Source organism: Pseudoliparis swirei, chromosome 7 (assembly GCF_029220125.1).
Source record: "Pseudoliparis swirei isolate HS2019 ecotype Mariana Trench chromosome 7, NWPU_hadal_v1, whole genome shotgun sequence".
Lineage (NCBI taxonomy): Eukaryota > Metazoa > Chordata > Actinopteri > Perciformes > Liparidae > Pseudoliparis > Pseudoliparis swirei.
The window spans coordinates 24,042,336-24,058,762 of NC_079394.1; the positions used below are offsets into that span (position 1 = coordinate 24,042,336).

General features: G+C 50.8%; 1 protein-coding gene across 1 annotated transcript in view; it reads right to left on the minus strand.

The window, feature by feature from the left end:
• Nucleotides 1-16,427, minus strand: part of LOC130196139 (rho guanine nucleotide exchange factor 28-like) — a 23,471-nt gene continuing 7,044 nt past the window's right edge. The window contains 29 exon segments of the mRNA XM_056418020.1: nt 1-1,802; nt 1,876-2,209; nt 2,281-2,532; nt 3,269-3,433; nt 3,971-4,075; nt 4,177-4,224; nt 4,318-4,451; nt 4,546-4,677; nt 5,245-5,442; nt 5,535-5,638; nt 5,803-5,981; nt 6,110-6,186; nt 6,301-6,555; nt 6,785-6,902; nt 7,020-7,145; nt 7,221-7,471; nt 7,590-7,730; nt 8,458-8,588; nt 8,731-8,860; nt 9,409-9,466; nt 10,675-10,730; nt 10,978-11,122; nt 11,744-11,867; nt 12,357-12,446; nt 13,259-13,301; nt 14,180-14,285; nt 15,112-15,286; nt 15,999-16,348; nt 16,351-16,407. Coding sequence (XP_056273995.1) covers nt 1,615-1,802; nt 1,876-2,209; nt 2,281-2,532; nt 3,269-3,433; nt 3,971-4,075; nt 4,177-4,224; nt 4,318-4,451; nt 4,546-4,677; nt 5,245-5,442; nt 5,535-5,638; nt 5,803-5,981; nt 6,110-6,186; nt 6,301-6,555; nt 6,785-6,902; nt 7,020-7,145; nt 7,221-7,471; nt 7,590-7,730; nt 8,458-8,588; nt 8,731-8,860; nt 9,409-9,466; nt 10,675-10,730; nt 10,978-11,122; nt 11,744-11,867; nt 12,357-12,446; nt 13,259-13,301; nt 14,180-14,285; nt 15,112-15,286; nt 15,999-16,348; nt 16,351-16,407 — 4,272 coding nt within the window. The 3' untranslated portion in view covers nt 1-1,614.

Consider the following 16,427-nt stretch of genomic DNA (forward strand, 5'->3'; position numbering starts at 1 on the left):
GTATATGAAATGATGCTTTTATACCAAACTCCTAACTGGATGGAGAACATTGAAACAAAACCAATGAACAGACAACATGGAGGAGGACGTCTCCACAGCCGCTGGACCTCAGCAGCATGAATGACGTCCTCTGGAGGCTGAGGACAGGTCTGAGGACGCTCCTCGCCTCCCAGCAGCCGGACACAGGGCTCAGCCCTCTGGACTCACTGAGCAACTCCAGTCTCACATCGAAAAAACAGACAAAATAAACCGGAGCATGACGACCACAATAATGTGTATTTGACATGAATACAGAAAGGGCCCTTTCCTCATTCAGGGCAAAGGGGCCGGTGCTTGAGCACCACGAGGGCTCTACCTGTGCCGTCAGTAGTTATCAACGGTTTATAACAGCGGTCAGCGCAGCTTTAATTCATGACATCATGTCTTCTGTCCATCCCGGAGAGCGGTCCTCCTCTCATGAAGGTTTCTTCACTTTTGTCCCTGTGAAAGTTTTTTTTCTATTTCTTGTGAGTTTTTCCTGATCCGATGTGAGGTCAAAGGTCAGGGATGTTGTATGTGCACAGATTGTAAAGCCCTTTGAGGAGAATTTGTAATTTGGGCTTTATAAAATAAACTGAATTAAATAAATTCTGACCTAGATTTCGACAGATGTTGTGGGAACAATCACACACTCGGTTCCACAACGCCTTCAAAGACACGTTCAAATGGCCCAACGGTGAATATAGAAGATGTGCGCACGCACGCGTGTTGCTCAACGAGAGTTGTGCGAACGTCAGACTGCTTTGAACGCACCGCTGAACACACAGAAGAGCTCAGATGTTTGCTACAAGCTTTGTTTAGTTTTTATAGACATCACAATATTAATATGGCACAATTATGATTACAGGGACTGAAACAAAAACGTCATCAGTGTCGACGGTGCGTGAAGCGATTCACACACAATAAATTATCAGAAACGGAGACGAACAGAAACACACAGACACGCATCACTCAGGGTATCGGATCTTTGGCACTTAAGTGAATAAAATATGAATAATAACAGGAATATAAGTTCCTCTTCCAACACAGTGTGCATAGGTAGACTTTCCATAAAACTATACATACATTTAATACTCATACGAGAATGTGAGAATACTTTGAATGTCTTTCAGATGCTCACAGTCCTTTATAAATACTATTTTAGGTCACATGGAGAGACGGCGGCTCTACACGGCTACGGGACTTCTCTTCTCTTAAGTGCTCATGGGAAAAATACTTGTCCTGGTGCTTTAGGTCCCGAAGGGGGGGGGGGGAGGGGGGGGTACAGATGCACCTCTGCCTTCAAACGAGTGCAAAGGATACAAAAAGAACCAGAGTAGGAGTAAAAAAACAACAACAACAACAACATGCGTATCAAAGCTGATTTACAAAGAAGGCACAGCGGTCTCAGGAGGCAGGAAGAGGACGATTAATGGACACTGATAAAGGCACACGCACATCCGCGCACACTTCGCCCCGATTGCGTTACTTGAGTAGCAAACATGTACACACACACGCACACAAGCGACAGGTGGATCTTTCTTTTTGGGGGGAGGGGGGGAATCGGCGCGAGCGCTCCATCCCCGCCGGAGGCTCTCAGAGATAAACGATGTTCTCCTCGCCTCCCTCCTCCCCGTTCTGTCCTTCGAGGGAGAGGTAGGCCTGCGGGGGGAGGAGCGGGGTGAGAGAGGGAGACGTGGAGTAGCCGTCCTCGTAGGGTCTGTGACCGGTGACCTCTGACCTCCAGGGACCCGGGGAACGCCGCTCCGACGGCGGGCTGAAGCCTGCGAAGAAGGAGGGAAACCAACCGTCACTCACCGTGCAGCACACTGTAGGGGGAGGGGGGGGGGCACTCACTCCTGTTGGTGACGTGCGGCGGTGCGGTGACCCTGAGAGGCCGGACGGGCTCGCCGTGGTGGTTCCCGTGGTTGGGGTACGCCCCCCGGCCGTCCCCCTGGCTCAGCAGCGCGTTGAGGCTGTTGTAGAGGCCGGCGTCGAGGCCCAGGTCAGCGGCGGAGCCGGAGCCGCGCGGCGGGCCGTCGCGTGTCTTAGCCGGCGGCGCGGCGGAGAGCAGACCCCGGTGCTGGTGGTGGTTGTTGTTGTTGTTGACGGCGGGGGGCCGGCGGCGGTGGCTCTGCTGCAGGGCGGCCTCGTTCCCGTCCAGGCTGCCGGAGCGGCTGTGGCTCGACCCCTGGGGCGGTGAAACCGTTAGCGCTCCTCCGTCCCCCCGCTTCCCGTCTCCCTCGCCGCCGTTTCCTTTACCTGGTGCCCGTCCAGCCGGATGGCCACGGGCAGGCTGCTCTGGCGGTGGTGCCTCCAGCGCAGCAGCAGCTGCTGCTGGGCGTCGATCTGCTCCTTCTCCCGCTCCACGCCCCTCTGGCCCTCCCTCAGCCGGTCCAGGTTGTGCTGGTACTCCAGCAGCTGGGCCTCCAGCTCCTCGCGCTCGCAGCGCAGCCGCTCGGCCTCCAGGAGGCACTGCTGCTCCCGCTGCTCCAGCACGCTCTCCTGCTCGCACTGGGACACACACACACACACACACACACACTGCTTCATCACCTTCAGACTGGGGGTTAGAGATGCAGGTTCATGGATCAACTCAAACTACACTTTTTGTGATCTGTTCATTTTATTGTGTGTTTTCTTATTCTTATGAGCGATTGATTAAACTTTTTTTCCCCGCATGCATTTGGTATTTGTGTTTTCTGTACTATTGTTATTGTACTTTTTATTTTACTTTGCAGGGACAATGCTCACCGATGAACAATAAAACTGTAAGTGATCCAGATATGCACATTTTCATCTGCCGCCACTTTTACTTTGTTAAAAAGGAGCTGCAGTTAAAGATGGAAGTCTTAAGAGAGGGAGGCCTCTGGGCAACGCAGTGCTTTTTACATTGGTTATCATTGCTATAAATATAGATCTATATATAGATATATATATATATATAATTTTACATTATCGTCCTAATTATGATTATTGCTTTTTTTACATTCTGCCTCTATCGATATATCAAGTGTGCAGATGTTTAGAAAAATAGCCAGTGACTCGAAAGTACAAGTTAGCCCAGCTGTGGTTACATTCATCTCACAACATAAATAACATCAGAGCAGCACTCATATGATCAGAAACGAGATGTGGGTGTGTGTACAGCGCGAACCACGGCATCGGTTTTTCCTCGTGTGTGTGTGTGTGTGACGCTGAAACTACAGAAAGAGCCGGCGAGGCGGACGGGAAGCTTCCCGAGGTCTACCTGTTGTTTCTCTCTGGCCAGACACTCTTTGTCCCAGCGCTGCTGCACCTGCTTCAGCTTCACGTGGAGCTTCTGCACCTCGTCCACTTCCTCTTTCTTCCTCTCCAAACCCCTCTTCTCCACTTCCTCTTTCTTCCGGTCCACGCTCCTCTGCTTCTCCTGCTCCTGGAATACAAAACGGAAAAACAACCGGTTCAATATTTCCCGCTCGCCAGTCAGGAGGCAACGGAATTCTCACATTTTTATTGAAATGTAAACAGTTTAATTTCTCAATGTACTCTGAAATTAAAGCATAGAACAAATAAACAATTGGAGATAAAAAAAAGTAGAATAATGGAATAGTTTCGTTTAACTAAATGTCTGACTCCTCAAAGTATCGCCACCTTTGCAGATATAGCAGCCGGACACACTTGTGTCATTCTTTCTGGAAATCAAATATTGTTCAGAAAGTTCTTCCGACACTTGCAGAACAGCTGCAAGTTGTTAACCCATCACTTGTTCCCTGAAAAAGGCCTTTTTGTACAACTCTGAAATGTACATTATGTTTCAGTTTTCGGTAACCTAGACTATTTTGTGGCAGTTTGCCGCTGACCGTTGTACCATTTCGGATTATTCACTGGACTTGAACTGCTTACATTTCAATAAAAAATGGGGGTGTTCTCAAACTTGTGACCGGTCGTGTGGGTGTGATGCGACTCGTACCAGACTGGTGTGGAGGGACGCGATGGTTCGGAGCTGAGGTCTTTCTCGCTCCAGGAGGAGGAGCTTCTGGACTTCATAGCAGCTGTCCTGGAGGGTCACGGCCGCCTGCCAACACAAGGAGGACGCACATGACCACCGGTCACTAACCCCCCCCCCCCCCCTCCCCGGTCACTCGTGTATTCGCCACCTGCGTCGCTTCTTCTCACCTGCAGGCTGTAGAGGAGCTGAGTCAGGCTCTGGACGCTCTCTGCCACCTACAGAAAACGTTGTTATTACATGGTCGTACCGCAACGCAGTGTCTACTTGATCATTGCTGGTGGAGCGGCGCGGCGGTCGGGAAAAAAAACCTTCAGCAGCGTCACTTTGGCGTCGCCTCTTCTGGGCTCCGCGGCGGGGCTCCACGGCGAGCAGTCCAGCCCCGTCAGCTCGCTGTCCGACCCGGGAGAGGCGGAGCTCATGCTGAGCGTGCTCAGATAATCCGCTGTGGAAGACGAGACGTGAAACGTCACAAGCCTGCACTTTTCTGTTTTCTTCGACAGGCGTGACTAAAAAAAGAGAGAGAGAGGTGGACTCACGCTCAGAGGGCGACTCCTGAATGCTGCTGCCGCGGCTGTTGTAGCTGCAGCTCTCGGGCCCTCGGACCGGGGAGCTCGGACCTCGACCGGGAAGGCCGTCGCGGCTCTGCAGGATGGTGATCAGGTTCTTCGCTGCAGAGGGAGCAGAAGTCGCGTGAGAGTGGCCGAGAACACAGACACACAGACACACAGCACAGCGTTTACTTTGGATCTTATTCAGTCACACGTCTATGTAGTCGCCTTACAATATGGATTCAGATTAGAAGGAAACGTCTCATGGAATGAACTAATAAAAGTGATGCGTTCAGTCCCATGAACATGGAGCTGAAGGAGTGAAATGGGCTGCGGCCTCCATCCATGTGTCCAGTTACAGCTGACCGCTGTGTCTGCGTGTCAAAATGGCCGCTGCGAAAAACGACTAAAAAGGTGCAACAATAACAGGAGCGGGAGAGACTAATCTGTGTTGGTTCACCGTGGTTATGGACCAGCGGCTTTAAGAAATGCATACCTGTGTTTTAGATTCATGCGTAAGTGTACCAAGTGTAATATTTTGACTAGATTTGTTTGCATTTTAAAATGCTGCTGATTGTGCACATTTCACTAATGAACGTCTGCCGGCACGATGCGTTCAGGTTCATGTTTTCATGTCGGCTAGTCACGCGACCTCTCGCCCTCTCGCCCTCTCGACTTCTCGCTCACCTTCTTGGAGCGCCGCCGCGAGCAGCGCCGAGGTCTGCCGCGGCGGCGTCTCGCCGTCGGTGTCCGGTCGTACCAGCAGGTGGCGCTGTGGCGCCGCTTGCGGCGGCGAGTGCAGCGTCAACTCTGTGAGCTCGGCGTAGAGCTGCAGCTTCTCCTCCAGGCTGCTGCAGATCTGCTGGTCGTGGCCCGACAGCGTCTCTGCACACGGCACCAAACACAGCGAGGTCGGGACTGAGGAGGACACTTCGTGGTTCTGTTGCAGAACGGTGGCGGAGGTGAAGAGCTCCCACCTTGGAACTTGGCGATCTTCTGAACCCGCACTTCTGACACTCGCCTGGCCTCCTCGATCTCGGCGCTTCGCTCCTCCTCCTCCTCCTCCTCTTCCTCAGGACAACTGCCGGGGGAGTGTGGGGGGGGGGAAGAAGTCGACCAGTAGGTTAGATCACCGGTGACATGCGAACATGCACTCTAAGCAGAAGTCCTGACAAACGCTGTACAAACGCTGTACATGCACGCACACACGCACACACACGCACACACACACACACACACACACACCTCTCCACAGCTTGTCGTATGTGTCTCATCCAGGCGTTCCTCTCGTCTCTCGTGGTGGCGTGGACTTCATACATCTCCGGTCCCACTGAAGAGGCGGAGATGAGGAACATCCCTCTCTCCTCGTTGGCTACTTCCCGAACGATGAGCTTCTGCAGAGGGATTACGGGAGGCTTCTGGTCCTGAGGAGAAAAGACGAGAAAAATAAAGCAGATGAGGAGAAGAAACCTGGTTGAGATGATTTGAAGGATGGGGGAGATATGAGTAGACACCTTGGATGAGATGTTTGTTTTGTTTTCAAAGTTCTTACCACGGCGGCAAACACAAAGCGCTGGTCTTTCTCTTGGAGGAAAACCAGCACGTCTGTGAGGAGGAGAGCCAGAGTGTCTGAGAAGGGGAGAGAAGACGGCTCAGTCCATTTGGTGCTCAGTGGAACGAGACAGATGGCGTGGCTCAGATGGCGTGGCTCAGATGGCGTGGCTCAGATGGCGTGGCGCTCACCTTTCAGACGTCCCGTGGCGGTCTTCCAGTAGACCAGCCCCTTGTACCGCAGGGCCCGGTGCTTGCTGAGCAGGTCCTGTTTGCGGAACACCTTGTCGTTCTTTAGCTTGGCGAAGCTCTTGTTCTCCAGCCTCGCCAGCACTTCCTGCAGCTCCTGGCACCTCTCGTACCTGTTCACGCTCAGGTCCACCGCGGCGATGATGTCACGGATCTGAACCAACGCACTCGACAGGTCCGAGTGCTCCCGAGTGCCCTCTGTGGGAGGGGCAAGAGGCGTGGCATTCAAAAATCAGATTTTACAGAGACATCACTCAACACGGGTACATAAAGGAAAGTGTTAAGCGCGTGCCGGCACACTTTATAGAGTCATGGAACATAAATAGTACGATGTTGAACACAGGAAATAATCTCTTGTCTTTATAGTTGATAGTCTCTTAAGAGCTGTACATGTTCACATGTTGGGGCCACAGTGGAGCAGACGTACCCTGAGTGTAGTGCAGTATCCTCTCCAGCAGCACCGGGTACTTGGTGATGCGCTGAGTGACCAGCAGGATGAATTCGGGCACCTCTCTCCGCCTCACCAGGGTGTTATTGCTCTGGAGCTGTGAGCAGAGAGGTCGACGGCGGGAAAAAATGAGCACTGGTTCAGTCCGAGACGTTTGACCGTGAACCGCTTATTGAAAAAAAGGGCAGAAGCGGTCCTGCGAGTCGGAGCTCACCTTGATAAAGTTTTGCAGTTTTTTGTTCTGTTGCTGCAGCTCTTTGAAGACGCCGACGGCCTCGGTGTGATGGCTGCAGAACTCGCCGTACACCTGCTTCATCTCCTCGGCGTATTCATCTGAGAACTGAGCGAGAGGCCGATCAGAGCGTGTCCGAGCGCAGTCTTTCCACACGTGGGTAAAAGCGCGTCTCAAACCGACCTGCTGGAGCAGAATGTCTCCGATCTGGTGGATGAGGTAGTTGCGGGAGTCCTCTGGCTGGGCCGCCGCCCCCCGGCGCTGCAGCAGCGCTCCAAAGAGGTTTTTGTGGAAGAGCAGCAGGGCGTCCAGGCACGGGAAGATCCGGGCCACGCACTCCCAGTCGAGCTGCAGCTCCTCCAGCATGCCCCTCCGGAACACCCCCGACATGACCGTCAGGGTCTGGATGTGGTGCAGCTCCGTCTGCATCAGCTCTATGTGGAGGAGATCAATGGACAAAGAGGTATTGAGATCGGGTCCAAGTCTCGTCTGCTGGGAGTCTCTGGCTCAGACACGCATGAAATTGCGATATTCGGGAAGAACCGTCCCCACCGTAAATGACTTCCTGCCTCTTGATGGTGTGCCTGTCGTGTTGCCTGCAGAACTCCGGGCTGACCGCCAGGCTCCACGACTCCACCTCCAGTCCCAGCAGCTCGGCGGACAGGTCGCTCATGAGCGGAGCGTCCACGGCATCTGTGCGTCAGGACAGAAGACGATGAGCGACACCTCTCGACACCAGCCGTGGCTGGTCAGCACTGGCTCCCAGCAAGAGGCCCTGATGGCTTTTCCACGGGCCAGAGGAATTAACAGTTACATAATGGGATCCCTCTCGATGCTCTTTCCAGTTTTGTTGTGATCTGTTCTTAAATGATTATTTTAACCTTTATTTAACCAGGAACAATGTATCTCTGTTTGTTGTTCTGTGTTTATTTCTATTTCATATTCTTGCTGCCTTTTGAAACAAGATGTTCTTTGCATGGAAAGCATTTTGTGAACATTATATAAAGAGAATGTGCAAAACCAATAAAGGTTATTGTTATTATTATTTCCATTATCATCATAATCTGGGGGAGGTATTTATTTGATTGGACTATTCCGAAGTAGTATTGTTGAATTATTATAGACGTTTGGTTGTTTAGGTTAGATTTATTTAATTAATTTGTTGTTGTTGTAGTACACTAGAGTTTTGGTGATTCCTCGTTTGTTGATGGATTGGGTAACACTGTGATGCACAGGAGGAGACATACAGGACCAGCATGCACTGGGGTGCGCCTATATATATATATTATTTTTTTACCAGAGCAGCGACAAATGGCCACCACATCATCATCATCATCGTCATCAAAGCCACTACACCGTAACTCTCAATGTTACGTCTGTGCAGGTGTGATAAATCCCGTCGTAAACTCGTCTTCCTCACCCTGCGTGGCGACGGGCGGCTCGGCGGACGGAGGAGTCGCCGTGACCGGCGTTCCCTCATCGGCCGGCGAGCTGTTAGTGCAAGCTGTCACGCCGCATTTGCTGTCCAGCCCCTCTGGGTCGCTCAGCCGTCTGCACGGAGGTACAGTTAGACGAAGGGACAGTTTGCGTAATTGTAAGACTATGGTTTTATTTACATCGATACTTTTAAATCTATTCCGCTGTCATCCAGATGAACTAAATGCCTTTCGGCGCATCAACGCTGCCATCCCACCTGCTGTCTATAGAGAGAGAGAAGCTTTTGGAGAGGGGGGCGACGGTTTCCCTCTTCTCCCTGGTTGTCGTGGGAAGTGAAGACGAGGAAGAGGAGAACATGGTGGCCAGAGAGTTTTCTTTCACAAAGTCTGGAGGAGACAGGACATGGAGAGGGAAAAAAACAGCAAAGAAGAGGAATTAGTCACACAAATAAATACTTCAAATGCCATCGTGCTTTGTTTTGCTTCCATGTCGCCCCCGAGTGCGGAAGTGACGTGCGAGTGAAGCACCGCAGTCCCCTTCCATTGTTTAACCGGGCACGCAAAAATATGTCGTGACAAGATGTTATGCTGTGGCTGCTTGATCGCGTTTGACCCTCACATCAAACACTCGGGCGGTGAAGTCACAGCGCTTCACCTCGAGGCATTTCATCTTCCCTTCAGTGAAAGGGAAGCAACTCGACACACAAGCACAGTGCAGGCCACGTCCCCCACTGAGACGGATTACAATTCAACGTTCTTTTTTTTTTTTTACCAGGGAAAGAACAACAAATAGAGGGGCGAGTGGTGGAGGGGGGGGGGCATGGCTTTCTTAATCTAAAAGAGAGGAAACAAGGGAGGACAGGTAGAAACGTAATCAAAGACCAAGGGAGGACAGAGGTAGGGGGGGGGGGGGCACGCTGTTATATTCGACTCACTGTGTGGGAGGGACAGGGTCTTGCTTTTCAGCAGCAACGCATTCCTCTCCTGCGGCTTCTGAGGAGACACATAATCATATCACCATCATCGTCGCGTTGTTTCCTGCGTTTGAAATGTGAAGCTGTGGGATCCAGTCGAGCTGAAACCAAGACACCGAAGACGACCTCCCCCCCTTCGTCACACATCCAGTGATATGCCGTCGGTTTGAATAGGTTTCAAACACATTCCGGGAGTTCCTCTTTCACCATGTGTTGGAATTTTAGTCTTCCTGTTGTCCCCGCTTCCCTCTCAGCCGGCCGCCGATTTACCTCTTTTTTTGTTTTTTAGCATTTAACCTCAAAGCGGTGATTTGGAGATCATGTGTGAAACTTATTGGATTTGATTAACAACAGCTGCAGCACAGTGACAACACGAGTCAGATAAGGGAGCTTTAATCGAGTACTTCAAAGGTAAGCCTGTGGAGCTTTTACCACTGGCGGTAAAGGACGATTACCAACATATATATATATATTGTTTAAATGGACAAATGCTCCAACAGATGAAGTCAAAAGGAACACTGCCAGCTAGTAAACATAGATGTAAACTAGAGGGGCAACGGGAGGGCGCGGACTTTGGCCAAGGCCGTTTCCGTAAGTGGAAAAACGAATGTATCCGCCGTGTGACTCAGATCTGTGCCAAAATCCAATGTGTTGTTCCCACAGGGCACCTTTACGTCACACTACACAACATCCTGTGAGACTCCACTGTGGAAGGTTTTGACAATAGTTTACTAGGAACGTTTAAAACTGAAGCAACAGAGGCCGAGATAGTCTGACTTCTAGTCCAGAGTGTGGATCGAGTTCCAGTAATATCAGACCCCATAATGACATCTATCGTAACTTTTTGTTTCAAATGTATCATCTCTTTGCTCAAGCAGAGATAACCAGGTGTTTTCTCCTCCTACCGCCACAGAAGACGTTATTCGCCCGTTTTCACCAAGCTGACCAATGCTCACTGTGACAGATAAACTGACCTGTGAGGGTAGAATTGGTGGCGTGGCCCTTTAATAGTGGAAAAAGACTTCTCTTCCTCATTTGACTCGTGAAACCATGCGACGTGAGAAAGAAGCTTGAGCGAGATTCTCGACATTCTAGAAAACATCTTAAAAGGACACTATATTGTTTGTATTTGGATCTTTTTTTCCTTTTAATCTGTTGTTTGAAAAAATTCCTTCCTTTTCCTGGTTGGTTTTGAGATGAAATGAGGTGCGTGGTGCTTCGGGTTACCTTGCCGCAGGCTGCAACAGAATCCCGACAGTTTTTGTGGACGTTCAGGAAACAGTCTGCCGACAAAAACAAAAGGAAAACCCGGTTCATTCCGTCTGATGATTGGCAACAAGCCAAATGACGCTGTCTCTGCAGTCAGCGTCCAGGTGGCTGCCAAGCCGTCCGGCTCCTGGCTGAAGGAAAACAGCGAGCCCCCACCCCCCCCCCCCCCCGCATGCAAAGAGCCTTTACACAAACCCGGAAAAACTATTCGTCCACCGCGGGACATAAACACAACGACAGCGCTGACAGTTAACGACTCACTGGAGCACTGCAGCAGCTCCTTCCCAGAAACAGGCTTCTCGCAGGCCACACAGAGAGCGGGGCCGGACGGAGACGCCGGGACAAACTGGTGGCCATTGGCGGCTCCCGCCTTCTCCTTCCCCTCCTTCACCTCTTTCCCCTTCACCTGAAACACAAGACACACATAGAAATATATATATATATTCACTGAACGCACTCAGCTGATGTTTACCTCCGCAACATGAGGTCTCCGAGGAGGTCGTCTTCCTGCTGAGACGCACCTGTTGTGGATGAAGGGGGGCCTATGAGTGAGCGTTGAGGTTCACTTGAAAGTCAAAGATGGCTCCCATTGTGGTGCTTCTTCCTTAGAGAGTGGGGGTGGTGGGGATTCCACTGTGCCGTGTTTATTTTCCTATCGGGCTCTAAGAGTGCATGTCCTGTTGTTGGACTCGCCGTCTGCACATACGCGCAAACATGTTCTCGGACACATGCGCACATGTTTATTGGATTTTACTATGGAATGCGGCTCATTGTGTGTGTCTGTGTATGTCTGTGTGTGTGTGTGTGTGTGTAGGGGGCACGCGTTATGCAAGAGGATATTTTCACGGCGTCCCGTTGCTAAGACGTAAGGAGAGGGGAATTCTTTCTTTTCTTCCCTCCCTCGCCAAATAAAAAGGCACCGCAGACAACGGGCTCCCCAGCACAGGAATTCAGACCCCGGCCTGTCCTCCCCGAAACATGGTAAACCTTTTACAGCGGAGGAGTTCTGGGGGGGGGGGGTGCTCACCTTTGTCTTGTTGCGAGTGCTGGACATCCTGCTCTTGAAGAAGCTGAAGGTCCGGCTGACTTTGTACTTCTCCGACTCGACCTTGGAGGGGATGATGTACTTGTCCCACTCCTCGTCCTCGATCCTGTGTCCGCGCGAACACGTCAGTCAGCGGCCATCGCTTCACACTCGAGTCCAACATGCACACTCTTTCTAGCGACGGACACGTCAGAACCTTTAATGCACCGGGATAAGTTAGATAACCAGGTAGCGTCATGCTGAAGTGAAGGAATGTCCAGACGGCCTCCCAGGGTCTACCGACTATTACTCATAACAACATGCTCGGCATGCTTGGAAGTCACTCCGGACTCTAGGGGATACTATTTATAGTCTGACCGTGGCAAGATGCAATCGATAAACGTGTCAGCTATTTGTGGAAACTTCTGCTTCCATTAGGGTGAAAACAATAAAAGTCAAAAAAAGGCGTGAGAATGAAAGAGAAGAGAAACATGCACGTCAAACATATGCGGTGACCGGATGGGAGGGAAAAGAGGGCAGAGGTTAGAGTGAGTTGAGCCACACATGCATGGCTGCGTGGCGGCGAGGCGGCGAGGCCGTCCTGGCGAACACGTACTCTTTGAGGAACTCGGTGAGCGTGAGGTGTTGGAGCGATGCGCCGCTCTCCTCCTCGGCCGACTGGGCCCGCTTACGGAAACCCAAAGCCCTGCGTGGGCACACGACACACCTCAGGCCGGGGATGTAATGTTCTCGGTAGACTCGTCGTGTGAACATGAATATGTGTGCAGTTTAGGATCAAGAAAACCCCCATGGTCACGTGGATGTCTGCGATGCGTATGGATTTAGTCGAGGCTCGTGGCGTTTTAGCCAGAGGAGACGTCCACATTTTGATGGGAGCGGATATTTTGACATATTATCGAGCAAGGCTGGTGTTGTGAGGATATACGAGACATCGATTCTTATCCAATAACCCAATGACCTTGTCCGATAATCGCCTCAGCACATCTATAAATGTGTCCCTCGCCAATAAGTGATGCGTGGTTATCATCCAACAAAAAACAACAACGTGTGAGCGCGTGACACGTTTAGGAGGCGGTGAAGTGAAATGAACTGCAAGATGAAGATGAGATTGTGGGATAAAAAAAGTGAACAGAGACAAAAAAGGCAAAATGTGCGACAGGGTGAGATATTGTAAAGCAAATGTTAATTCAGTACGCCTGTTTAAAAAATACATATAATTAAAGATCTACAACCAAAACATTATGTCACAACATGTTGACATAATCTGTAAAACAGATTGACTGAGATGTGTCCGAGGTCTGGAATGCAGGAGCGTTTTGATGTTAAAGGTTGGAATCAGGAAGGATGTCACATCCTGCTCACACTCAGACTCCAACCGCAGGTTGAATACTGGAGACACGTGTGAGAACGCACACGCATGTAGGAACATCTAATAAATGAAAAGAGGAAGGAATTGTCCCTGAGCTCGTGAAATGACACGCCGATTGTTCGTTTTACCTCTTTTCTCTGGTGGTCTCGGACAGGCTGAATGCTCTCTGCTCTGTAAAGAAAAGAGCAAATGAGGAAGTCACGTGGGTTCAAAACATCATCCCCGATCAGAATGGAGTTAGAGGAAAACGGGAGAAGCAGCCCGGATCCAGCCAGACCCCGACGAAGAGACACCAAACACAGCGTGTGAGTTTCTCCTCGAAGAAGCAGATGACACCAAAGATGGAAAGCCAAAACTCAACAGGGAGACAAAGAAATATGCAGCAAGATGGAAGCAGAGCAGCCGCCCCAGGGTAGGAACAACTCCTCCTCCAGAAGATCCAAAAGATTTGCCTCCAGAGTATTTTGGGATGTATTTAAAAAAGAAAAGAAAGATCCAGACCTCTGCACGTTATCATTTAAATGAGTGGACGATGGGAGACTGTTGTTGTCGTTTGCTCTTCGGAGGACGTCTGCTCTTGATCTTTTAGCAATGCAAAATAATACTCTGTGCGGTCAGCGCCTTTGAGGGCAAATTTAGCTGCAAGCAAAATGTGAGCAAAGTTATTGGGTTTCTCCAAACGGCTTATTCAACCTCCAAACTCACCCCAGATCTTTCCATCTTCTAATCTTTTCAATCACACTGGGTGCAGTTGAAATGTACCAGATATGCAACTCTTAAAGATCGGCAGTTTATTACACGGGTCACCAGAAAGAGCACAGAGACACACTGGAACGGCGGAAAGCTTGGAGCAGAGCGACCGCCACCATGTCGACGGGGGGACAGAGCGCTCAACGCTATGGGCAAACGGCGGCGCATCAAAAGCGCACACACACACTTCACAGGAGGCGTCGTTGATTTACGACACCCATGTGACACACGTGTCCATTCAGCTGGCTTAAGGTCACGGGGGCAAAAGGGGGCGGGTGGGGGGGTCAACGTTCACTCACCTTCTGTTGGGTCGCTGATGGTGGCGTTCAGCAGCGGCCGCGACGGCTTCGCCTTGGGCGAAGTGTACGAGTAGGAGCGCAGGCGAACCTCGGCTTCCTCCGGGTTCTGGGCCGAGGAAGCGGATCAGAAGGAAACGGATCAGGCACAGCGGTAAAGTTCACAGGGTTATGTCTGGGAGCAGGAAGCTCAAACTCTCTGGTCCACATCGACGTCAGGGCGCTTTACTTTTTCAATTTACAGTTTGGGGTGTTTGTAAATGCACTTTTACTATAAATCTTCATGCAACAAAAAAAAGAAGAAGAAAAGGTTATAAATGATCATTGAAATCAAGACCGATACACACAACTGAATGAGTTAAAAGAAGTAAGCAAGCATGCACACCAAAAGTTTTTTCCCGTCGGCAGTCGGGCTCATCAATGGAGCCCGGGTCCCCCACTGACTGACTGTCACCCCCAGGACTACCTCCTCTTCTTCCTCCTTCTTCCCCCTCCTTCCTCTTCCTTCTCCTCCTTCTTCTTCTTCTTCCTACTCCTCCTCCCTCCTCCTTCTTCTTCCCTCCTGGAGGCCTCCTCCACACACATGTCACTTTAACATGCACTTTAACTTAAACACACATGTCTCTTGAAACACACACCTAAACACTTTAACGTTATTTGTTTATCTTTGTTTATCTTTATTTATCTTTATCTTATTTGTTTATCTTTATTTATCTTTATCTTATCTTATACTTAAGTTCATACACACTTTGCACTGTTGCTGTCGTGTTGATTGTTGTTTGTCATACAGTCTAATGTTGCACCTTTCGCCAAAAAAAATCCTCGTTTGTGTAAACATTCCTGGCAATAAACGGTTTCTGATTCTGATTCTGATGTAGAGAAACCATCCCAATGTGTGTGTGTGTGTGTGTGTGTGCGTGTGTGTGTGTGTGTACCTTGGCGGGTGTGTGCGAGCTGTCAGAGAGCGTGCGGTTAAAGTCTGGTGACGGATCAAAGCAGTCCCTCTCCTCCCGTGAGCTGGACCGCAGGACAAACTGCTTCTTTGCAGCGGCGCAGGGGTACGAGTGTCCCAGGATGTCGTCCTCTCCGCTGTCACACTCGAGACTGGGACTATTTACACACACACACAAATAAACAAACAAACGCAAAACAGTTGGTAACACAGTGGGTCCACGCTGACTCACATCATTTAGTTGAGCAGAGAAGGTCTTGATCTTAGAAATCCCCGTGGACTCATGGAGTTAATTAGTCATGTTTATTCCTGAGGTCATAGCTGGTGGTGCCGTGGCTCTGGACTCCATGACATCGAGAGAGATGTTCCGGAGAGAGAGAGAGACAAACTCAAGTTGTATCGGATCACCCTAGATTGTACAAGCGTTCCTAATAAAGTGGCCGCCGAGTGCTTCGGTGCTAACGGAGAGGATCCTGCAGCTCTAAAGGAAACTGGGAGGAATGTTCAGCGACCTCACACCAATTGTGTCCGGGCTTCCTGTCACTTTCCGCACCTTCACGGCCACAGTCACGGCACAAAATGCTCGTTGCTGAAACGCACAACGGATGCCACTTGCTCGCTGCGCTATGCGTTAGTCCCAGGGCGAACGACCGCGACAGCTTTCTTCTGAATTGCGCCGATTTTATAATCGGCCACTAAAAAAGAAATCCGCTCGGCCTTAACGTGGTTGTTCTCGAACTTCAACGCAAGAAAAAAAAACTCACTCCAATTACAGTTTTCACGTTAAAAGGGTTCTGCAAATTAAATAGAATAGCTCGGCCATTTATTTGACCTTCTTTTCTTTATCAGTCAGCGATTATAGCGTCCTACCTCAGGCCCCGGCTCGCCTCGGTCAAGCTGCATCCTCTCTGGTTCAAAGCAGGAGAAACTGGCAGGCAGGGCTGCGCCGGACGCCTCGGAGCCCCCTCGAACAAGCGGAAGGCGGAAGCCAGTGGGGAGGAAGGAAAAGACGGGGAGGAGGCGAGGGGAGAGGGGGGAGATGTGCGCCGCGGGGACCGCTGCTCGAGGCTCTCTGGGCCTCGGGTGCCCCTCTCCCCGCCACGCGGCGAGGCCGGGTGCCGGTTCTGGCAACAGTCCCCCGCCGGGGCCGCTGGACCCGTGGAAAAGGAGTCCCAGCATGGGCTGCCGAGACGGGGCTCAGAGCTCACCTCCTCCTCTCCTCCTCCTCCTCCTCCTCCTCCTCCTCTGGAGACCGGTATTTAATATCAGATCCATCCACCTGGAACGGCAACGTGAAAC